At 40.5% G+C, this 25,312-nt stretch overlaps 1 protein-coding gene across 3 annotated transcripts in view; it reads left to right on the top strand.

Annotated features, from left to right (window-relative positions):
* Positions 1-25,312, top strand: part of SLIT3 (slit guidance ligand 3) — a 482,483-nt gene that overhangs the window by 26,383 nt on the left and 430,788 nt on the right. For all 3 annotated transcript variants that reach the window (XM_030957781.1, XM_030957783.1, XM_030957784.1), the window contains one exon: positions 18,295-18,366. In XM_030957781.1, the coding sequence (XP_030813641.1) occupies positions 18,295-18,366 (72 nt within the window). The remainder of the gene's footprint in view (positions 1-18,294; positions 18,367-25,312) is intronic.

The following is a 25,312-nucleotide window of genomic DNA, read 5'->3' on the forward strand; positions in this document are numbered from 1 at the left end:
CTCTGATTTTTTTTTTGGGGGGGACGTTAATGCAAATAAAGGAGGATATGGTCAGAATTGAATACTGGCTCAATAAAATGTGGCCATATCAGTTGAATAAAGAACATCCTACAAGGTATCTTGAATTGACAGCACAAAGCTGAGAAATGAAGCGTTGTGGAAGTGGAAGGTAGAAACCACTTCTTTTTTTGGCATGCTTGTACTCAGCACTTGGAAAATGAAGGACTCTAACCCAAAATTCAGTGTGTTCAGTGTAAATTCTGTTGAATCCTAAGATCCAGAATCCCGAGAAAGACCAGTGATACTCACCACAGTGGAAAAGCCAAAACGTTTCCAGTGCTTTTATTGCAGCAAGGTTGTAGAGCTTTATTCCAGAACATAAAGATTAGTGGTGAGGTAGCTGACCCCTATTTTGGATTTTACCATTTCACTTTTATGCTTTGCTATTAACACAGTGTAGGATTTTAAGATAAACGATGATGAAATTTCACGTGCCAGGAGGATCAAGAGGCGAATTGGTGGGCCTGAAAGATGAACTGACATTTCTTCCAGAGCCAGATGTATGTCACACATTTCTGTGAAAAATGAGGCAGGATATAAGACACCAACAGATCCTGACTTTTCCACGGCCAACTGCCAGAAATTGTCACGTAGCTCTGTAATCTTCAAAAGAATGGACTTTGGCCGATGGCTGCTTCTTTCTACTCAAATTAGTGTCTTTAGCAAGCACAAAAGATCTCAACATCTGAAAACACTAAAACTGTGTTTTTGTTGTTTAGGGGAGGGGGGAAAAATGTATAAGCGTGGCCAAATCAAATCTTCTCAAAGTTGGGAAAAATAATTAGCTCAAAGAAAATAGCTAGAATCCAGATTTTAACCCTGGTATGGTTTTGGTTTGGTGTGTGTGAAGACGCAGGTCAAAATGGAAATTAGATTTTTAACTGCGCTGATGCTACTGTGCATTGAGTCTTTGTAAGCAGCTTCCCAAATGCTTGATTGAGGTATTAAAGTGTATTTATTTGGCACAGTGTGCTGTAAAATTGCTATTAGTGACCAAAGATGCTAAGGAAAAGAATAAATTGTTATGTGGTGCTTCACAATCTGGATTTCATAAATTGAGATTGGACAGGCTTTAAATAAATCATGTAATACAAAAAGCATCTTCCACAATTACCATGCTGAGTGGAGAGATTGGTAGGTGCTTCAGAGTAGCTGGGAAAGAAATAAAAGCTTTGGGCAGCTCTTTGCTGCTGTAAACAAAGGCAATCCTTGGCAGCAGGGAGCAGACCCTGGTGTTTACACAAGGTTGAGCAGTTTGGGTGTTTCTGCTGGAGCTGCATGCACTACTCGTTTCAGAGGCCACAAGGAGCTGTGAAGATGTCACACAGGTCAAATTTAACCTTTCAGAAAAAGATTCCTTCTTGTGTTCAATCCCCATTTTGCTGTGGTATGGTGGGTGACACATCCCATTGGAAATCTGTGCTCATGAAATGCTTATCTGGAAATGCAGGAGAACAAGGACACCCTAAAGGGGATTTAGAGCTGTGACTGGATATTTAATTGGTTTTAGCAATTGTGTGTTCCCCTCTTGCTGCTCCAGCTACCACAGGTGGGTTGGTTTAGTACCAGGTGTGCTGCCAGCCTGCCCAGGGGCTGCTGTGTTGGGATCTCTAGCTTGTCAGTGACCTTGAGAAGGGTTAGAAAGTCTCTTTTCCCAGCCCAGTGCTCGAAGAAGGAGTCAGAGCTCTTCAGTTCTCGGTCTCAAGGTTGTTTATTGTGTCTTATCTATAAAATTCTTTCTCCTGCCCTGCTGAGGTCCATCCAGCAGGACAGTTCCAGGCACTCTGCCTGCCCCTGGGGCAGTGTTACCTTTTTATACTAAAAACTACCTGTACAATATTTACAATTACTTTCCAATACCTATCACCTGTGTTAGACAGTGAGCTTCTACTCTAAACCAATCTGTAAATGCCACCAGCACAGCAGAAGATGGAGGCCAAGAAGAAGAAGGAGAAAGGCTGGACACACCCAGTTCCCTCCATCTTGCCCCCTGAACCCCCATTCTAAAAACCCCAAAATCTACTTTTCCACCCCGTGATAACTTCACTAATATTCTACTAAACTGTTGTGGCTTGCAGATCTTCATCTAAGGTTGGTAATTTGCTCCACGGGTCATAATCAAACGCACAGGTGTTGTGGGCTCTGTGCCAGGGTCTCTGAGCCCCCTGGCAGGGGTCCTGGCCATCCTGGCCAGCCAGAGGGATGTCCTGGGTTCCCACACCGCTGCAGGTGTCTCTGCACACTGGAGTGATGGATTCCTCTGCTTTCCCCCAAAGACAGCAGCATCCCCCTGGCTCCTGAGGAACTGGGTGTGGGATATGTCAAAACCTGAGCTGCACTTTCCTACTGCTGCAGGAGCTGCCTTCATGGGGGAAAAACAGCCCTGAGGTGTCTGCTCCCAGGGCACAGTCTGGGTGCCAGTGGTGCCATCTTTTGTAAATGGGGGAAAACTGTTTCCTTCAGAGACCACTGATAAACTGAGCCACTCCTTGTGGGAGCTGGCAAAGAATGAACAACACTGAAATTCAGGTTCTGGCACCTGGAGGTGTGTCCTGGTCTCCTGGTTAGAAGGACAGATTGGCACTTAGTTCTTGTGCTGCCTGCAGCTGTGAGCTAAGCAGTGTAAAGCTCTTTGTTGCATTGGCTGGTGCCTCCAAATTTAAGTAATATTTATTGATATTGGTTAATATTTAATTAATATTGTTCATAACTTTTCCCCCCACATCCTCTGAGAAATTCCAGTCATAAAAAAAGAGAGTCCTGTAACCAATATCTGACAAAGCAATCTCTCTTACCTTGCATTTTCAAGCAAATTTAGCATTGCTTTTCAAATGAGTGTGACTGTTTACATTGTGAGAAATCCAACAGGAGGAGCCAGAATGTTTTGGGTGGGAGTATCTGACAGGGTGTTACTGGTTTTATTCCTGGATGCTGGTGGGACAGTCATGGAGCACTTGGTGCTGCAGAATTTTACAGTATTATTTGAGTCCCTTCCCTTTGTTTTTACTCTCAAGTCTGGGGTTTGTTCAGGGCTTCCCTTTCAGACGACATCTCTGAAAAATCCATGGTAAATTCATGAATTTTTTTGGAGAGACTAATTGTTCTAACTTGCATGGGTAGGGTCTGACTGCTTTGTTCAAGAATTATGTGGATTTGGAGTGTGGCTCTGCAGTTTCCAGGGGCTGTAATGCACTTTTTACTGCTTGAGGATGGGCTGTGTCATCATTACTACTTTATCTGCTGTTTTCTCACCCTGATAGCAATAGAGTAGCAGCAGCACCCTCATGTAGCAGCTTTCCATTCTCACAAGTTCCTTCCTCATGTTATTATTGCCCAGAATTGCCAAGTTTGGTCCTGCTCTGGAGGAAGGCTGGGGGTGTCTAATCCCCTGCATCCCCTCTCAGCTGTACCCTGGGGATGTTCCCTTACCCTTCCTACAGAGTGCACAAAGCAGAATGCTCAGAGGCACCTCCCCTGAGTACACCAACCCCCAGGCAGCTGAGAAACCAGGTGGGAAAGGTGGGAGGCTGGCAGAGAGGTAGAGGAGGGTGATCCATCCTTGCTCTGCACATTGGCGCTGCTGGAAATGGGGTATGGGGCTGCCTGGGCTGGAAGTCAGCCCCAGAAATGGAGATTTGCTGATTTTCATCTGTTGCAAGAAACTGAACTGCCTCTCTCTCTCAAATCTAATTCTGCCCTGCTGGACCAGCTGACCACCCTCTTAAGTCTCAGGGATGTGCTTTCCTTTCCCTGGAGAGGGCCGAGGTGCTTTGGCAATCCCAAATCAAATTTTAAAATAAATCATGTTTTATCATGCCTGGAGCAGAGGAATTTAATGGTCTCCCAGCTGCCCTTCACCCCTGCAGGAGCTCACACTGGATATCTGACTTTAGAGGAAGTCACCAGTAAGGAATTCCTGTTCCTTATAAGACTTGCTTAACAAAACCCAGGCAAAATCAGCAGCTTCCCTGAGGGATGTGAATTATAGCAACAAGATAAAATAATAAATGCAAATTTCATGAGATATGATGGAAACTGCTATGCAAGACGCAGGTGGTGGATTGCTGAGCTGTGTGGTTGATATTTTACCTTTAGGATCACTCAGGATAAAACCAGCAGTGAGGACAGAGTAGCTGTTGTGGATTTGTATGGGGGAGAAAGGATAAAATAGTAAAATAGATATTGACAGATGGAATGTGAGCAGTGCACTTCAGCCAGCCACAGGGGAGGAATGCAGGTATTGCATCCAGTCTCACTTTTGCTAATTCTTGGAAGGAAGAAGGAAGTGAATTAATTGGGTATTGCCTTTAATTCAGCATTATGTGCTGCTCTTGGCTGAAACAGCCAAAATAAATGTTCCCAGTGTATGGCTCACATGCTTCCCTTATCTGTCAATACTGTGCACTGGCTGCTCTGGAAGATTTCACTGAGATGGATTTTTCTTACACTCTTTAAGTGCCAGTAATTGAGAGAAATGTCAGTCCATTGTGTGGGTGATGGATCAGATACGCTCAGGAATGATTATTGTTCTTTTTTTGTTTAAAGGAACTCTCTTTTTGCTGTTCCCACACTTCAGAGATGCAATCAATATAAAACTGGGGCAGGAGGGGGGTCTGCAGCTATTAGTACAAAAAGTCATTTTTCCTGCAAGGGAATGTTGCAAGATGTCTGGTACATACCTTTCCATATAGAGTCAAGATTCTCACAACAGCTCAGGATGGGACAAAATACTCAAGTAAGGCCTAGTTCATCCCAGTTCATATGGGAAATAAAGTATTCCATCATTTATATTAATTTTTCAGAAGGAAATGTTCTCTTATTTTGGCTGTAGTACAGTGGTAGTGAACAGGAATGATAAATAATTTTCCATATACTGTGAGCAGTAAATGCACATTCCAAAATGAAGCACCCTTAAAGCTTTAAGACTGTCTTAACATGTTTATAGTCTGAAATTTGTGAATTTCCCTTTGAATTTTGTTGATTTCATATCTGTAGCCACCAGTTTTGTCAGGAATTATACCTAGCAACTCTCTGAACTTTCTTCAAAAGATCTACCACAGGACTGAGGTGACTAGAACCTTAAAACTAGAGAATTCATGTTATTTTTTAGAAAAGCCAAATAAAAAAAGTTTTTTTTTTTTTAATTTTTACCTAAACTCTGATAATATGAATTCTGTTCAGGGTTAAAACTGAATATTGTGTAATATGAATGTGCACCAGAAAAAGCAAGTAGTCTACACTCACACAGAGACACTTCTGTAATGTCCATGTCTCAGTATCTCAAGATTAATTAGTGTTTACCTTCTCCTGCCAATAGGGGCTTGCAGGTAGGACTTGTTTATTTTTTGGGAGACACAGTGGTTCAAGTGTAAGTATAGATCACTAGTGGAGTAAGACTGTGGTGAAACAAAAAAAAAAAAAAGAAAAAAGGTTGAAATGACTTCTGGAAGCAAAACCTGGGTCATTTTCAGATGCCCCCAGTCTGTGTTTTGCTTGTGCAGAAACCACTGTCCTGTTCAGTGTCTTAAGAAAGCTGGCTCTGGTTCTATTCTAAGTATTTCAATAGTTTAAACTATAAAGTGAAAAGGTCAGCTGGTTTTTAGAAGTGTGAGGAAAAGCTGAAACATGAAAAAAATGTATCTGGGGCTTTTTTTGGAGACAGACTTGGTCATTCTGTGGGCACTGGGTACTTGGAAAAGAGCAGAGCTCAGCTGTGTTGTGTGCTCTGAGCAGGGTGGCACCTCAAATCTGTGGCTTGGATCTTCATGTTGGGTTTTTTCCCTTATATTAAAGCTCATGACTTTAGTTTTTATTGAAATTAATCAAGCATTACTGCAAGCATCTATCTTTTTGAAATACCCATCTTTTCTGCACAGGTGAGCTGGTGTGGTGTGAGTACAAGTTATGTGCTTGAAAATGTTTTGTATTTCTTATCATCCAGTTAGAAAAACCTAAAAATTAACTTTTCCTTTTCCTATGACCTTGTTGAAATTATGGCAAGCTGTCAGTTTGCCAAAAAAATTCTGCATTTGCTGCACTTGGAGTTTGAGGACTGAAAATAGGTGCAGATGAATTGAGGAAAGCAATCCCTCAGTCAGCCTGGCAAAACTTGCTCCACGTGTCAGCTGGGTGATAATGTGGGTTCCTGCACCCCAGACACTTTTATTGGAGTTGTGCTTGATGTGAGGGGCACAGACATTCTGCAATAGTCAAAGTTTCATCCTCCTGCTATTGATGAGTGCCTTGCAAGGGGTAGGGCTTCACAATCTGGAGGTAAAATGGAAAAAAAAACAGGTAAAGAAAGAACCAGAGAACCTTGATGAGCTGATGCTTTGCGTACTACCTGCTGCTTTGGGTTTCTACTGGACCATCTTTAATTTAGCAAAGCAAAAAAAACCCCAAAACCAACCAACGAAAAAACCACACCAAAATAACATCACCGCAAAAAAAAGAGTTAAGTCTGTGATAGTTATAAATTAGTTCCAAGATGAACCCCTGCCACTCTTTCTTGTCCGTGGGTTTTGTCCAAGAACCCTATTTCAGTGTTTATTGCCATGGGACTCTTGTGCAATAAATTTTAAAATGGTGCTGTAGCTGTCACTTCTTTACCCTTTGGGGACTATTCAGTGAATGAAATAATTTTAGGAAACCACTTCTTCTTTGAACATGTGTGGAGGTGATATTTTCTAATAGGGTATGTGCAGTTGGAAAAATGATAGTTCCTAGTGACTGTATTTATGTCCTGTGGGCTCCTAGAGGGCACCAATACCATCAAATTTCATGGCTTGCTCTGTCTGTAGCACTTAATTACACAGTTACACATTACTCACCATTGCTGGACAGCCAAGCTCTTGGTTATGGCTGGTCCAAGAGCAAACCTTTTATTTCTTTTGCAAACATTATTAAAAAAAAAAAAGAAAAAATTAAAAATTCTCCCCTCTTTTGCAAGGGAAGCCATTAGCAGCTCTGTCAATAGGCCAGCACAGGAGGAGTCCAAGCACAGGAAAAGTTCAGGGGAGGTGAGGGCAGGAGCCAGGAGCAGGATGCAATGCTTCACTGAGAGGGTTTGGTTTGCATTAGTACCTCTGACCAGGGCCACAACGCAACCAGGTTTATTTTAACAACATGAAAATAAATGAACCTGGTTTCATCAAAAACGTTTTTGTAATAGGTCACTGACCCACAGGAACTCATGGAAAAACAAATTTGGGTCTCATTTATGCAGACAAGAGGTTCTGTAACCACAGGAATCTTGGGCTTCCTAAAGCAGCGGTGACAGAGCAGGGGGGACAAGGACACTTCCACTGCCCTGAGCCAGAACTCACTTGGAAAAGCTGATCAACCCTGGACATTGCATCACAGCTTTCAAAATGATTCTTTTCTGTGCCTTGTTTGTTTGATTTTAGCAGGTTTTTTTATACTTGGTGGAGATTTATGAGAGTATTTGTTTAAGCAAAACACTTCAGGATTTAGCAGTCATTTCTTCCAGATCTGTAGGAAATGCTTAAGTGTCTGTGTTACTGTTGGGTAAGAACTGCTGCATCAGTGGTCTGGAATTATTTGGGTGAACTTTATTTAGCTTAAATAATTTCATCAAAAGGGTTTTGCTTCTTTGAGCTTCCTCATATTAGAAGGATTATGCTGCTCGCTGTCCCAGAAATACCATAAGTGTTGGCTGAATTTCATGCTGTGGAGCACAGCAATCCTTGAATAATCCTGCTCCTGAGCGAAACATGATGAATTCAAAGCACTTAACCTCCTTTTGTTCTTGGAGAATACATGAATATGTAGGTCTTGAAGTCTCTCTGCCATGGATCAGATCAGTGTAGTCTTGACTTTGCTTTTTTTGTGGCACAACTCCATTTTGGCTGTGTCTGTTGAACTGGAGCTCCCCTCAAGCTGCACCTTCCTTCCACATGGAAAAGAGCAAACCAGTCCATGTTGGTTAAATTATCTTTGTGTTAGTGTCATATTCTCAGTTCCTTGAAGATAATCCCTTCTCTGGATCTTTCTGCTTGGGTCAAGATGTTCTAGTATGAGGTTCCCAAAAAAAATTGTAGCATTTTAGGGTTCATGCAGGTGTTGTGGATGTTCCATGTACAATTTTCATACTCGTATTTGGTGGCTCTGAGTGGAATAGATGTCTTGTAGTGTGTCAGGAATACAGGAGAGAAATGGGAGCTGCTGGGTGCTGAAACACCTCAGAACAGCTGAGCCTTGCGTTTGAAAACCTTCTGGCAAAGCAGAAGTGGATCAGAGGAATTATCACAGAAACTCAGAGCTCTCAGCTTTTAGGCAAGGTGGGTTTTGTGCCTGATAACCTTTGTGGCTTCCTCAGGAGATGCTGAGTTGTGACAGGCAATTCCAGTGCTGACAGAGCAGCTGGGAGCTGTTTCTGTTTGATCTGAGTAGGGCAATACATTATTGGTATTGGCTTTTTGCTTGTCACATTGCACTCAAGTGTGCAGTGAGCTCTTGGTGCCACTTCATCATTTCCTCATTCCATTCCATTGGCTTGGGAGGATGGAGCCTTTTTAAAGCATCCAGTTTGATTTCAGCAGGAGATGATCCTTCCTTTTTCCCTGGTTCTGCTTGGCACAGCTCCCTGGGAGAAGGAGCACCACAGTGCCCTGAGCATTCCTTACTATATATGGGTGGTGTGGGGAGCAGGGCTGGGGTTGCCTTATTCAAACAGGAACAGGGTTCTGTTCCTTCTGCTAGAAATGACAATAAGAGTTGTACTTAGAAGTTTTCACAGCAATTTCTGACTTCTAGAAATAATATAAACTTTTAAGGCTTGTCAATAGGGACAGTATGGCTTGGAGATGTGAATCCTAAAATTCATTTTTTCCTTTCTTCGTAGGCTTTCAGCCCCGACCTGGAGAGATTACTCACTGGTGTAAAAAAATGGTTTTGTCATGTCTACGTTACTGTCTTTACAAAAAATGATTAATATTAAAAGTTATGGGCATTTAGGGGTACTCCAGTAGATTATGTTTCTTGGATTATATTCCTGTTCTTTTCACAATAGCCAGTGGAGTAATGAAAAGTAACCCTGTTTCTATCATTCTGAGTGTTTTGAAGTTACACAGTGTGAGTTCCTAATTTTTTCTGATTTGAAATAGGAGAACTTTCTAAAACCTTGTCAGAAACTGAGAAGCAACTTCAGCAGGGACCATCTCTGTTTGAGGGTTTATGGATCAAGATTTTTTGGCTTCTTTAAATGATAGTTGGAAGAAATTGTTAATTTTTGTACATTTAAGTCTTCTGCAGACAGACATAAGCTACTGTGGGGCATGTTTGCAACTCAATAGTTGTGTAAACTTGCTGCTGTGTTGAGAGACTGGGCATGCAGCTCTGCTTGCCTCTCCTGGATGTAAAGGATTTTCTTGCTGTTGTCATTAATAAACACTCTGACGCATCTTTATTCTTATATTGACTTAGGTTGGTACTAAGGTTTCTCTCCATTTCTGTATCACTTTAGGGCATTGATTGCAGTTTATGGTGATCACAAGAATGCAATTAGGATGTTTTTGTTTTTTCACGTTGGCTTAGGGAAAAGTTGAAATTTAAATCTGTTCCTCCTGCTTCCCTTGCCAGTGTTAGTAGTTTGCTCCTAGCCAGGGACCATCTCTGTAGTTCTGTCCTCCATCCTAATGTCAGATTTTTTCATATGAGGAGATACTTAATAAAGAAAAAAGAGAAAAGATGGATTCTAATATTGAAAGCTCTGAAGTGTTACGGAGCCACAGTTCCTGTGCTGCTGAAATGCACAGACATGTACTCTGCACTTCTGAGGAGGGGAGGTAATCTTTCTCAGTCTAATGAGAAGCTGGTAATAAAGGTTATTACTTGTGACAGCTTTGAAAATGTGAACCAGGACCACCCAGCCTGCTAAGTTTGCAATAAGGGATCTCAAAGTTATAACTATTATAAACAGTTTTCCTTCAAAAAATGGTCCCTTAGCAACTTGCAGTGGTATCTCTCCCAGGTTTTTTGTAAAAGCTTCTGAAATAACACATCATGTGGATGAAGAAGTTCATTTATCCCACACCATAATCCTGTAATATGGTTGTTCTGGGCTTCCTCAGAGTGCCCTTATTGAAATTCCATTATAGATGGTCTGGCTTTATTTCCTAGGGCAGTAATATAAAGAGGTGATGACAGAAAGTAATGGATAAGGTTGACTTTTTTTACTGGGTGCTGCATCTTGACTGTTTTTCCTTACCAAGAGGAAGTGATATGGAGCAAAGGAGAAGTTACATTAATGATCACAACGGATTTCTTGACTCTAATAGGATTTTCTGGTGAAACCATTGCAGGCAGTTGGCTGTGCTCCTGTTCCTGCTTCCCAAGCCAGTGCTTCCAAAGAAAAACTTAGTTACTCCTTGGAGTTCAGTAACTCCTGTCTTTCTATTTCAGTCTTTTATGCATTAAGTCATTTTTATTGCTTATTGGTTCTGCCCAAGCTTGTGATGTAACCACTTCTTCCTTAAGTAACTTGTAGGAACTCTTTTAACTGCATCCTGTTCCCTGAGCCACATCTCCAAGGATGACGGAGCCATAGAGCTCTTGACAACAAAGGAGGAAAAGGGATCTTGCTTAGTGCCAAAAGGGAGACCCAGATGTATTGAGTGTGAAATAAAATAAATGGCCAAGCTGGGGAGTGAACCCAAAGTCACTTGCATAATTTCTTGATATTAAAGGTTGAAGTAGCAGGACTGCTCCTTTAAAGCCACCCATTAAAAAATGTAAAACCACTGTAGTCTTTATTTTTCTGTTGGAGAATGAATTGTGTAATAGGCAGCAGTGTGAATATGGATGTTAAACTTGAAAGTTGTTAAACTTCTGTGGAAAGGAACTGAGTGCTCCTTACTTGATGAAAAATATGAAGTGCTTTGATCTGGGTCAAAGCTGGCAATGCTCAGCAGAAAGGCAGACAGGATTTGGAGGCTGATGGGTATCACACATTTGTGGGGTTAAAACCAGGTAATTGCTCTGTGTGGTGACAATAATAAAACTGTCAGGTTTAAGTCAGAGCCTGTGTATCACCTTAAACTTCTGGGTGGAATGTGTTCACTAATGTTAATATAATACTGCAAGATATTGCAAATGGAAAACAAAGATGTGCAGAAGAGATTTTTGCTGTGAGATTATCTAGCAGAGCCAGATCCTTTGCTTTTTTCCTCCATAGCCATGTAAATGTGCTGATTTCTGCTCAGGCCCTGAATATTTGCAGTTTGCCTGAGGTAACTCATGTTATGGTATTCAAAATTCTCAAACTGAGTCAGTGGCATAATGAGAAATCAAATTGCTTTGGAAAAATGCACAGTTTGCCCAGTTTGAATAAATGATACTTGCATTGCTTTTACCTTGGGCTTTCATGTTGATTCCATAGTCCATGAAAAGCAGGCAAGTCTCTCTTTGAAGGAACTTTGAAGGAGGAAATTTCTCCTGGAGTGAATGGGCATCAGCTCACTGAAACTTTACAGAAAAGGGAGTTTGGGTTTTCTCTGAGTGTTTCTTACTCAGAGTAAAACTGTCCTGAAGCTGAGAACAGAGCATGAAGCTGATAATACTCTGTCTCAAAATAGCTCAAAAGTATCTCAGTATATCTCAAAGTATCTCAAAAATACCTCAAATTGTATAATCTACAATTATATTTGGTGTGATCTGTTAATGTTGCTTCTCAGACCCTCTCCTTGTACACCTTGGATATCAATGAGTGAGAAGTCAAGGATTGGGATTGCACTGAAGCTTTTTCATTTTATCCAAACTAATTGTATAAGAAATGCATAAGTGTGATATTTTAGATGTTCTTTTTACCTGTTTATTTGATTTCTGAACCCTGTAATTCTTCTGAACCTTCGAAAGCCTTGCTCTGGTGATATTAACCCTGAGAAGGAAGGGAGGTTCTGCCTGTGAGGGGTGGACACTTCAGGATTCTTGGAATGTCTTCTCCTTCTTTTGCAGTAGCAAAGAATCTGGTTTAGATTCTTCTTGCAAAAAGATTAAAACAGCTGCAAGTTGAGCAATATTCTCTTCCTGCTTCCATATGCATTTTGTTCTTTTCCATCTATGCTGATCATGCCTTCAGTAGAGATTAAATTTAGCTCCTCTTTGCTCCTATTGTGAGTGGAGCTCTGTGAGACAACAGAACCAGAACTGGATGTGACCCTTCCAGTGGTGTGAGCATGAGGGATGCAGCTGAAATCAGTATCCCCACAGAAAGTTTCTCCTCCAGGAATGATTGACCTCTGCCTTGAGAACAAATTGAAAATTTTCCTACCAAGTTTGAGGGTTTTTTACTCACCCAAAAGTTATCCAGAAGAAAAGGAATAAAGCAAAAATATAATTAATATTAAAAAGTATAGATCCATTTGTTTCAGAGAATGATCCTGCTGAACATCTTCAATCTTCCTCTGGTCTGGTAGCATTGTTTCTTTCCAGGCTTCAATGGCTGTTTTTCACTCTGTGTTTTAATAATCAGGGGAATCTTAATAGTTAAGTTTCTCTCCTATCCCAGCTTCAGACAGAGGAAGGAATATGATTAGCCTGGTTGGAGCCAGGAAGGCAGGAATTTCACAGTTAATAACTTCTCCATTGTTTTTTTAAGGGCCCTTGATATTCTGTGATTGACACCGAGGTTGTTTCCCTCTCCCCCTTTGCCTTCAGGACACAGGAACCCCCAGGTGGGCAGCAGGGGAGAACCTGGCACTTGTTTATATATGCGAGCAAAATGGTTTGGGGAGGTGAGAGGAAGTGTTGGAACAGTGTTTGATGCTGTGTGGGGCTGCTCTAAAGAAAACAGAATAAACCAGAGGGCTGCATTGTATGGATGGATTAGAAAGGTCACAAATTATGTAAGTCTGCATTTTAGGCCATTTGAGTTGCAAAGAAAGAAAATGCAGTTTGTAACAGGATGAAGCTGTAAAGTACAGACATTTATGTACTAATTTTATGTGAGAAGTCAACATCCAGTATCAAGAATTAGAAAGCAGCCATTATTAAGAATGTGCCAGTGATACATAATAATTTCAGAGGTAGCAATATTTGACTTTTGCACTGAATTCCTGCAGACAGAAGTATGGGCTTTTAGCTTTTATCCTTTACAGCTCCCTAAACGTGTTCCAGGGTGACTCTGAGCCTGGTGGGGAGCAGAGTCCTGCTGTGGTGGGCTCCATGGAGAGGATGGATGGGCTCCTGGACACCCTTGGCTTGCACATCGAGGATTTTTTGTGCACTTTTGGTGCCTGGTCAGCTCTGTTGGGTCACTTTTGGGGACCTGAGGAGCAGAGTAACAAAACAGAACATGCCAAGTTCTATTTCCAGTGCATAGCAGTGGTTAAAGGAGTCTGGAAGATGCAGGGAGCTGCAGTGTGTGGAGATTGTTGACTGCACAGCCAGCATGTGTCTAATCAGAGTTAATAAATTTGACTCAATGCAGGTATTGCCAGAGCTGATATGACTCCTGGAGAGCCTCTCTGCACAGTTCTTCAGCTTCCAGGAGGTTTATTAGTCTGGGCTCCATGCTGTGCACATCCAGAGCTGCCTCTGATCCAGCACCGGAGCCAATCTGTTCGAGGCACTCCATGGTTATGCATCATCCTGCCCAGTGCTCCAAATTCCCTGAATACTTTGCAGGTCTTATGAGCTGTAAAGCATCCAGTTTGGGATACACTGGAGGCTGAGCAGCTGCTTTCCCATCCAGCAGTCCCAGGTCACGTAATGTGGAGCAGATCTTGGCTGGCTCTGTGCCCCAGGTTCCTCCCTGCCCTGGGTGCTGGATGGTGCTGTGATGTGCACACACATCCTGGCTGCAGGGCTGCTGTGCTCCCAGCCTGAGGGAAGAGCCCACTTCCAAGGATTTCTTTTTGTGCTGCATCCCAGGTGGCATTCCTAGTCTGAACAGTTCCAGGGATTTAGTTTGATAATGATATTTTTAAAAAATTGTAGTCTACTGTTCAGATTCACAAAGCTGATCTGATTCCTCTGTGATGTAGCCAGTTACAGCTGCAAAACTGGCTTGGTTTTAAATTCATTTTCCAGGTAGGACCTGATGTTGTTTCTACTTTAAGTCACGAATTTAAAATCAGGAATATCTATATTTGTTAATAAAACACAGTCCCAAGAACAACATCCACAGAATCATTTTACAAAATTCTGGCTTATTTTGTTCCTGAACTTTTTTCAGGCTGTTTTTATTTCACTGTTCTATGGCTTCACCATTTCCAAGATACTTGTTACAAAATCAGAAGTGTGATGGTGTTCACAGGGGTCTTAGGATGAGGGAAGAGATGAGGATGACTCCATGTTTCAGAAGGTTTGATTTGTTATTTTATGAGATATATTATATTAAAACTATACTAAAAGAGTAGAAGAAAGGATTTCATCAGAAACCTAGCTAAGAATAGAAAAGCAAGAATGAATAACAAAAGCTTGTGTCTCAGAGTCTCCGAGCAAGCTGACTGTGATTGGCCATTAATTAGAAACAACCACACAAGACCAATCACAGATGCACCTGTTGCATTCCACAGCAGCAGATAATCATTGTTTCCATCTTGCACCTGAGGCCTCTCAGCTTCTCAGGAGAAAAAATCCTAAGGAAAGGATTTTTCAGAAAATGTGTCTGTGACACAAAAGTAGTGCTGTAATTAAAACTGGACAGCTGACAGGACTTAGATTCATGCAGTAATGGCATGGTGACAAGCAGGGGCGTTTCTGTTCCTCTCTGAGGATCATTGGGTGTGGAGGGGCTGCAGCCCTGCAGACCCTCAGTGTGCCCAGGTGTGCTCTGCACCTCTGCCAGGGCACAGCTCCATCCCTGTGCTGCCATTCCCAAGGTTTGCTCCGCCTTGCACTGGAATTTTCCCTCTCTGTCCTAGAACTGACACTGAGAGGTGAGGATAAACCCCAGTTCTTGTCAAATGGTGTGTTAGGAACTCTTCCACTGCATTTCATCCGTGTTTGGCACCTCTTTGTCAAACCAGAGGAAGCACTGCTTACAAACGGCCATTCAGAACATTTGGTCTTTGCATTAAATAATCTTTAAACATGTCTCTGTCTCTTTCTTTGGGATTTAAAAACATCCTGTCTGGTACTTTGATACTTCTGTATTGAGGACTTTCTTAATGGCCTTTCTCTCAAGCCCAGGAAGAGAAATAAGAGGTGTAATTGGGAATTTTCCTAGGCTATTGGTGGCTTTCTGGCACATAATAAATAGGAGCACGTTAAATGTATCCTACATCAAGTATGTCTAAGTTTCTATGAGGTGATCTAGTCTTATATTTCAGTAGGTATTGCAGTAGAAGTTATAATACAGTAGGTGATGTTCAACAGAAACAACCCCCTGTTCATTCCCACAGCTCCCCTGAGAATCCAGCTATGAATAAAATGACTTTTGGAGGAAGTTTAAACTTGAAATAAATTTTAGGAAGTGGTGGAAGCTTTGGAGAGTCCCATAGTTTGAAACAAGACAGGGATAGACACTTGTCTTCAAGTGTTTGGTGTTACATTAATTTGCTTCATTATCAATTAGTAACATAACCTTTTATTAGAGAGCTGCAGACTCTGATTTGTGGCAGAAGTAAAGCTCACCTGAAGCTTCTGGAGGATGGAATCTGTCCAGGAGCACTGACCAGCAGTGCTGGGGGAGTTTGAAAATCAAGTTTACATAAGTTAAAGGCAGAATTTCATTGGTTCTTGGCCTTGATACACAACTTCAGTTTGCTTTCTGCTGCAGTGTAAAAAGAATTTCATTTATAACAATATCATATTAAAAATATTAAGCACATTTAGACCCATACAAAATGTTTAATGCTAATGAAGAGCAGCTCACAGTGTGAGCTTTGCAAGGGTCCTTGTGTGGATGTTACTTCATATAATGTTTGAAACAAAATCAATATGGAAGTTGAGATATTAAAATTAAGAGAGTTTGAAAGGGCAGCTGAGAACTTGGTCCATTTGCTATGACAGTTAGGAGAGTGTTGGCCCATATAAATAATAGGAAATATAAGATGTTCAATCTTCTGGATTAATTTGATAGTAAGTGAAAGAAAAACTCTCGATGTTAGGTTCCCCCCTCTGGGTTGTTTGTGTCACTGGATGTTGTAAATGTTTCATTTCTCAGTGAAACATTTGCTAACCTGGAAATACAATTTCTTGTTACTACATATATTTTTGTGTCTGCTTGTTGGTGTGAAACCTCCTGCTCTAGAAATTTAATCTGATTTTGATTAGCTTCTTTGGCTTAGAACAATAAGCATAGGCTCAGCATTTGTGAGATCCTTGCAAGTAGAGAAAAGAATAACCTTAAAACATATTCCTGGGATGTTGCTTTGAGATGAGTCGGATGACTTTGTGTTGACAGTGCATAATTATGTGTACCTTGTCAGATCTGAAATGATAATCAGACACAGGAATAAACATTTGACACTGTGTAAGAGATGCATTTCACTGGCACTCTCACATTTTGGATGATAAATAAGTTGATTTTGTTCAGTGTGTCTCAATGACTTGTGGTGGCCTTGGTGAAGGAGGAAGGATGAGGAGTGCTAAGCCCTGAATAAGTTTTTTTTTTTTGTTATATATCATCCTGTTATTCTAAAAGATAAACATGATTAACCAAAGCAATGACTCTGATGAGGGCTAAGTAGCACATTGCCATCAACCTTGAATTAAATAAGATTGTTTACTTACGTATGAAATTGTGAAATGTCACATGGATGTAAGGAAATCCAGTTTCCAATTTTCCCATGTATTTTCTCAAATGCAAAACTAGCATCTCTCATATTCTTTAAAGGTTTATTTGCTGTTTTGTCCATTAATCTCAAAAATGTCATTGAGTAGTTGGTAGAAGCTGCAGGAAGTAACTTCAGCAGATACAAATATTGGTTCTCATGTGGCGTGTGTAATGCACAGTGCTCGGGCTCTGTGAGCCTGCAGATGCAGCCTTTGATCTGTTCTAGGTGTCAGAAAGAGAAGTTAACATTCCCCTCTCCTCCATCACCCCTTTGTCTCACAAGGCACGTTCATATGGTGGCCATGTGAAAACTCTGCCATATGAAACCCCACAATGTTAGTTTGATCTCAGGAAGGCCTTTCAATTCCAAAAATTCTTGAATTCTGATAGTGAAATTACTCAGCATGCAAGAGAAGTGGAAAGCAGATATGGGGTGCTAAGCAGCAGAGGGTTTATAAAAGTTCCAGGAGTCTTTGGAGATCAAAACTTCAGCAGAAATAGATCTGCTATCAGAATTAACCTGGAAGGTGGATTGGGAACAAAGGGGGCACAAAGCTCATATATGAACTTAGAGAACAACTCATCTGCCCCTTTATGCAGTGGGGTTGTTTGTAATTAGCTCAGGTCAACCCATTATGCAAATAGCATTCATTAGGACTGTGAGAGCAGGTGATTGTGTTCATTGAAAGAGAACTGAAGAACAGGATTGTGTCTTACAAGCAGAAGTGCTTGCAGATTTTGCAGGGCTGGCACACATTTTATGGAGAGGAGGCTCACGCTTTTTATAGTTACAGGGCTGGAATAGCTTGGAATGGTTGTTTGCTAAAACCTGGCAAGTTGTCACCAGAGTAAAAACTTGTATAGTGAGTGAGTAAAAGGGACTAATGTATAAACACTAATCTGTTCTCTAAAATGTTCCTGGAAGAATCTTCAGGATTAATATTCTATTTCAAATCACCATGTAGTCATCTGGTTACCCATATGTTCATATTTTCTACAACAGTGCTCAGGTTTTCCAAGTGAAGTTTCAAGAAAACTCTTTTAAAAAAGCAGTTATGTACACTACAGAAATAATAGCTAATCTGGGAATAATCTTAGTTGGTCAAGTTACTGAATTTACTGTGCCTACATTTTTTGAAGAAGAATGAAAATCCAGATTCCTGCCAGTAGCTGTTCCTGAAGCAGAGTGAGCTGAGTGTATGATTCTCAGTAGGCATCCAGAGGAAAATTTAAAAGTTATGTTTTTGTACTCATCCATATTAAAACTTCATGGTGCCTGTTCTTTGACTCCCACCTCGTGGATGTGGGCAGGTGCTCTACAAGTGACACAGTTTGGCTCCTGTATGAATAAAATGCACAAGGCATCCAATGGCAAATTCACAGCATGAGGTTTAATGCAATGGAAGCTTCATGTGTTGATGCATAATAGAATAAACTTCTTCAACTGGAAGATAATCTAATCTATTTTTTTTATTCTGATTATAACTCTTTAGGCGTCTGAACAAGAATAAATTGCAAGTTCTTCCTGAGCTACTTTTTCAGAACACACAGAAGTTAACTAGGCTGTAAGTATAACCTGATTTATTTTTCTGTGGTGTGTTTCTATTTTCTGTTCCTTATTGTGCAGATTCACATGTTTGTGTTTTGACTGCGGCGAGAGGTTTAATTTCTGTGATATTAAACTGCCACTTAGTAAGGGTTTTTTAGGGGATGTGTTATGTTTGCTTGTGTGTAGTTGTAATTTGGTAGAGCATAAATATCAGAGGGAAGAGAAACCACAGAATTTTTGTGTTGCTCATCTATTCACCAAGATGACGTCAAGGTGACTTATTTTGAACCCTTCTGCAGAGCTACAGAAACCATGGAAAGTGTCAGGTTCACATATCTGGTTCAGGCTAGATGTCCACAAAGTGCATATACTTATTTTATTTTAAAAATAAGGGCTTACACATATTTTAAAATAATGGATGTGGCTACAAATTCTTTCATTTGGAAAATTATCTTTTGAAGTAAGTCAAGGCTTTGCCAGATAGACCAGCAAAGCTATGGCTGATGCCTTGTCGGGCAGAAAGAGGAGAAATTATGGAGAAGTAAACAATTTTTAAATTTGAAATATAAGAACTGTGTTATAAAATGTTTAGATGGCATCAAGGCCCACTTTAACAGCAAGAGAAGGATATCATGAGCTTGGCATTATTTGTTTTTGGTGAGAGGAGGGAGAGGGTGGTGTTAGAACAATAACTGGATAATTTACAAAATATACATATTTTTAAAGTGTATAAGAATAAAATAGATGAGCAGGTGCCTGCATAGTTACTATCCAAAAAGAGTCACCTGTCTTTTCAAAGGAGTAGTCGAAAACTGTTTGACATAATTTTCTCATCCTGCCAAAGTTAAATTCATGATTTGCACTGGCTTTTGGAAATTTGGTAAAACTGATTTTTTAATGCTTGACCTTGTTTATGGAAAGTCAGATCCTAAGACTTGTGATATGGTCAGTGAAATTGTGAAGTTATTACAGGGTGGCTGAAAACGTTCTCCATTCATGTGGAGTTTTTATAATTGTTTTAATACATCAATGTGCAACCAAACCATTTAGACAGTGCAGTAAATTTCTCTTCCTGTGGAAATACAAACCACATGGTGATAGTGCAGATTAATTTTGGAATCAGATGACTTTAAAGAAGTAGGATCTTGGTTTATGTTTAAAAGAGGCAAGCTGAAAAGTGCTGTGCAACAAGTGATATTGACATTTTGGAGAAATTCTCTAATGAACTTTTGGTGTTGCCCAAACTTGCTTATGAAAAACTGTACAAGTCACTACCATTATTCTGCAGATGTAAAAAATATATTAAAAAAATATAAGCTATGGATGTGTTTTAGTCTTAAAATCTGCTTGGAAAAATCTTGGTTGGACTTGTTTTGCAAGCTTTGTCATGACTTTTGAATTCACTAGGATATGTCTGCTGAATGGATTTGCTTGAGCTGAACAATTTCATTCCTAATGTTCTTTGCATGGTTTTGAAATTTTGCTTCTTGAAACTCCACTTGAGCATAAAGTGTGAGCTGGGATATAGTTGCAGATACCTTAATCTGTCTCTGGAAGGTGCCAATTGTATTTATTTGTTGGAAGAGTTGCTTGACGTGGGTTGGTTGACTAAGGATAAGATGATGCTTTCCAGAGAAAAGCTTTTACAGAGTTTACCTGGATCTCTACAAATTCCAGTTTAACATGTTGAAAATTGCTCTGTGAGTGCTCTCATTGTACCTGGATGTCAGGAGAGGAGCTCTCTGGTAATTTGTGGTTTCAGTGGAATGCTGTGTGTGTTGATAACTCGTGTGCATCTGTCCTTGCACAAAGAACTGAAGCCAAAGTAGCTGAGGCTGTTCAGTACCACAGAGTGTGTTTTTCAGTAGGTCATGTAATCATGATACATTATAGCCCTTAACAGCAAGGGCAATAATTTTGCTTTTAGAATATAAAGATTGTAATAAAGTTCCATAGAATGGAGTGATTAATCTGAAAGCTGTGTTCTGTAATGCCTCCCAATGGGTGCTGTTGGAACATTTGTCTTTATTCACTGACATCCTTTCAGTCTTGCTTACTGTTGAGCAGTGCATTAGATACATCACTTTAACTCTGTTTGTCAGAAGAAATTTGCTTTTTCTTTTGAAGATACAAGTGTTATATAAATACAGTGTGCATTATAAGCAAATAAATCTTAGCTCAAGTGAACAGTTACAGTTCCAAGGGTAGTTTGGTTGCATGTTTTTCCGTCATGGGATAAGAATGAAAAATTTGCTTCCTACTAGAATTTATAAAAATACACCCACGCATGTATATATGGTTGCTCTCTATTGTTTCGTGTTACTGTCATGGTCTTACTGCTGGTAGATTCAGAGCTGTTGTTTCTTGCTTCTGCTCTGCCTGGTCTGAATCCAGCAGTGCCCCTCTGCTCTCAGCTGCCTGAGTGCAGGGGCAGTGGCGCTGCATTCCTCCCTGCAGCTGCTCTGACCCAGCCTCTCCAGAAGAAAGCAGAGCTGAGAAAGTGATGAAAGGGCATAAAAGCACTGAAACAAAAATCTATAAGACAGGCTGATGCAGGGGTGAGGTAGATTCTGTGGAATTTATGAGCAGTGAATTTAAATGAACATTAAAAAGTGTAGATAAGGCTGGTCTTAATTTTAGTTTTCCATGGTATAGCTATAGTATTTCTGCTGCCATATTTTCCAGCTCTTCACTCTGAGTTACTCAGACATTACTGCATTATTTTCTTCTTAATAATTATAATCCTCATAAAATAGAAAGTCCACAAGCTGAGTATTTTAATTTTGTAAACTTGCTACAGCTCAAACGATGCAAAATTTCCAAGAACTAAATATTTCAGTGCAGTATGTCCAGATTGTAAGATTTGGGTTTATTCATTGGACTGAAGAAACTAGTCTCGTCCATGGAGGAAATAGAGATGAATTCTGTGATTCTGAAGCTGCCCTCTCCAGCAGGCATGCAGTGAATGTAACAGTCCATGGCTTTGTTAATGAAGGTAGGAGATACACTTTTTTCTAAAATAAAAATAAATAGAATGATGACATCCTAAGTTTGGTTGCTTCATGACAGTGTGAAAATTGAGCATATTTATTATCATGGCTAAAATTTGGTGGAGATGGAGGGACTGAGCTGCTTGAACATGCAGGAATTTTTTGTGCTGGGGGTTTCAGGGAAGACTTGTTGATGTTTCAGGAGTAGTTAAAGGCTGAAAAAGCAACTGAGGGGATTTTCTGTGTGTTCTGTCATCCAGGCTGAAACCTGGGGCTTTACTGGAGGAACCAACTTGTTTTCTCTTGGTTGGTATCAGCAGAATCTCTTCAGCCCTGCTGCTGCTGGCAGTCAGAATGTAGGACCTGGTTTCATGTTAATGATGTGCTTGGAAAGCTGCAGGACAAACCTGGGGGTTCTCGTGCTGCTCCCTGCGCACATGGCTGGGGACAGCAGTGCTGCTGTCACTGATGTCCCTGCGTGTGTCACCGGGTCATGCTCAGTGCATTCCCACTGCAATCCCCTTTCTGCTAACTACTGAAATGGAATTCAGAACATTTCTCAGATTATAACCTCAGCCCTCACTTCAACTCCAGGTACCTTTGGCTTTTTTTCTCCAAGCCTCTCCCAAATGCTGAGCTTCAGGATATCCTCAAATCTTTTACAGGGCTGGTTGGGCTTCATTGTCACATCTGGTTGGTATTACCAGCAGGAATACATATAGTGAAATAAACCTAAAATGGAATGTGAGGCGTCCCACAAAGTGAGTTTCTCATAAGGCTTTGAGCCTTTTCTTCTAGAAAGAGTGGCTTTGAGACTCATGGATTTTGTTTGCTTTGGTTTAGATAAGGGTTTTAAGTTGGATGGTGAATGAGCCTTTGATTGGATTCTCTAGTGGAAATGTTTCTCATTGCTCTGTTGCCTTCACTGCCTAGGTTTTAAAGCTTCTCAACTGTTTTATCTGGGATAATTATCTAATAATTCAAAATGCAGGCACTTTTATTGAGAAAACTGAATCAAGGAAAAGACATTTTTAAGGAATTGAGAAATAAAAGCATGAAAGATAATTTTTTAATAGTTTCAGATACTTACTAATGTCTATCCATAAAGGAACAGGTATTTTTAATACAGGTGATGAAATGAACAGAAAAAGTATAATAAAATGAAACATGTAATTTAACAGCTATGAAACTAGGTTTTGATTCAAAGTCAATTATTTTCTTATATCCAAAACAACTTGTGAAATTTATCCACAAAGGTTGTAAGCAAAGATTTGTGTCTGCTGGAATCTTGTTTCCTTTGTGTGCAGAGCTGGTGTATAAAATGATTGTAGTACATCTGCTTTTCACTAAAAAATGAATATTCTAGGGGTCCATGAGATACTTATTTATCTTTGAAAACCAAAGAGGGGAACAAGCTCATTTTCCCACAAACTCCCTGTCATGTAAGAATATATTTGTCTCATTGTTGAAGCCTCTATACCTCAGGCTAGCTGCTAAGTAGTCATGGTAAAGCTCCTTTGTGTGTGTGAAAAAAACTCTTAGAAGGGCTCTAAACTCAAGTCTTGCAGTGAGAATTATTGCCTCTACCAATTTATAGCCGTGGACCATTTGTTGGGTCTATTTACTTTTAATGAACTGCCTTAGCTGTCTCTTGACTGGGCAAACCAGGCTCTGGAAACTTAGATACTGAAGTCTGACCCCAAAATATCAGAATAGTGGAAGCATCCATTAGACTCTGAAATGAATTTATTTACTTTTTGAGTATTATCAGAATCTAGATTTTATTCCAAAAATGAGTGTCTAAGTGTGGGAGCAGAGCCCTGAGATCCTGAACTGGGACAATTTGGGTCCATGGCTGAGTGTGCCCAATACCTTTGGGTTTAAATTTTCTACTTGTGGTGTCCCAATGTTTTATCATATTCATTTACAGTTATTTCTAAAGTAGGCTTAAGTAGCATGGAGACATTATAGACAAGTTATTTGTTTTAATGAAATGGCATTTTCTCTCAGTATCAGGAACAGCCTGATACAACAGTAATGAGTTTCTTGCTGTTAACATGGTGAAAGTATTTGCAGCACTGTGAGATTTGTCAGAGCTGGATCAGTGGGATGCTTATTTCTTCTCTAGTGGAATATTTTGAAAGTTGATTGATAGATGGGTAAAACAGTGAGTAGGTACTTGCAGCACACAACACCAATTCTGTGAGTAGCCTTAAAAAGAGTCAATATTCAATTTTAGCAGAGTCCCAGAATGGCTGAGGCTGTGTGCTGGGCTGACCCTGGTGGGACACTGGTGCCCAAAGCTGCTCTGTCACTGCTCTTCTCAGCTGGGCAGGGACAGAAAATGAAATGCAAGGCTTGTGGGATGAGATCAGAGCAGGGAGAGATGCCTGACCAGTGTCTGTCAGAGGCAAAGCAGACCTGACGTGGGGGAATTAACTTTATTGACAGTGAAATCACAGCAGGGCAGTGTTTCATGTTTAGAAATTGCTATTTGCTATCTCTTTCCTTGACTCGTTCGCTTCCCTATGATACCTGTGTGTGTGTGCAGTGTGTGTGTTTGATTTTGTGTAAGTACTTTCCTTGGATAATTCCTGGTAGGAGCAGCTGGATCTATTTAGTTAGTGCTCTAGTTAAGAAGCTGTAAATATGATGTAAATATGAAGGTGTTGTCACCTTCCCTGAGGGCCACTGCTGTGCTGCAGTGCCCAGGTGAGTCTGTGCCTCCTGCCTGGCACTGGGTGAGTGCAGTGTGTGTCACATTTTCTCAATGTCTGCTTTCCTCTGGTTCCTGTGGAGCGCAGGTGTTTATTGTAGCCAGGGGTTTGTTGCACATGGCTGTGATTTGCCCAGGATTTGCTGTTGGAAGCTCTCTGAGAAGTGTCACTTGTGCAGCCCCATCCTCAGCCAGCTCAGAGCACCAAACCACAGCTCCTGCTCAAACTCTTTCATCTTGTGGGTGTCAGTAGAAGCTGTGCTTGGAAAAGCAACCAGATCATACATTTTCTTAGTGTCCTCTTTATTTCTCTGTTTGTTCTCTTTCTAGAAAGAAAGCTCTTCCAGATTGCTCCATTATCATTTCCCATTAAAGCAGGATCCTGACAATTCAATGGTTGCAGGAGTTTGAGTTAGGGTGTTGCCATGACAAAAGAGCATGGGTTTGTAACAGGGTGTTTTTGTGGTTTCATCCACATCCAGTAATTGTAGTTTTACTGTGTATAGATCACAGCAGCTCTTTTCAGAAGACAGTAAATAATTACAGTAAGTGTTTGCTGGTCTCTGGGGTGCACTTCTGGCTTGGGAAAGATGTGCATTAGGTCAGGGGCTTGTGCTGCAGATAGCTGGATGACATTTACACCATTTATCAAGCTGAAGTCATTGTACATCTTCTTTTGTGCTCTGCATGTAACTAAATGTATTTAACCTTTTTGTTTTTAATATAAGTACACAAATTTTATTTAAAAAGTCTAAGGATCTTCTTTTGTCTAAATTACTGCAGAAGAATAATTAAAAATATAAAATATTTTACACTTATTATTATTTTGAGAGTAGAAAACAAAGGAAAACATGTTTAAAAGCCAGAAGGCTTCCTCCTCAGTGCTGCTTTTTTTTCCCCTGTGTGAAATTGGTTCTTTGAAATGATAGTGTGCAGATGTCTTGTTTCCCCTCTTAAGGGAAACAGGCACCACTGGGGAGGAAAGGGTGTTTTTTGTGAAAATTACTGCTGGGTTTTAGTGGCGTCTCCCTTCTAAGGAGGCTTCTATTGCCAACTTGTGTGATCAGGTCATCTTATTACAAAGCTATTTAAGGGAGTTTGTGGCAAAGGATTATACATTTCCAGAAGAAATGCCACACATGCAGATTAAGCATAAGTCTGCTTTGGAAATAAGTTGTTTTACTCTGTTAGCTGGGTAACTACTGCCTTGCATTTCCAGTGTTTTTTCCTTTGCTATTATTTCCTTTGCATTAAAT

This window comes from Camarhynchus parvulus, chromosome 13 (assembly GCF_901933205.1).
Source record: "Camarhynchus parvulus chromosome 13, STF_HiC, whole genome shotgun sequence".
NCBI lineage: Eukaryota > Metazoa > Chordata > Aves > Passeriformes > Thraupidae > Camarhynchus > Camarhynchus parvulus.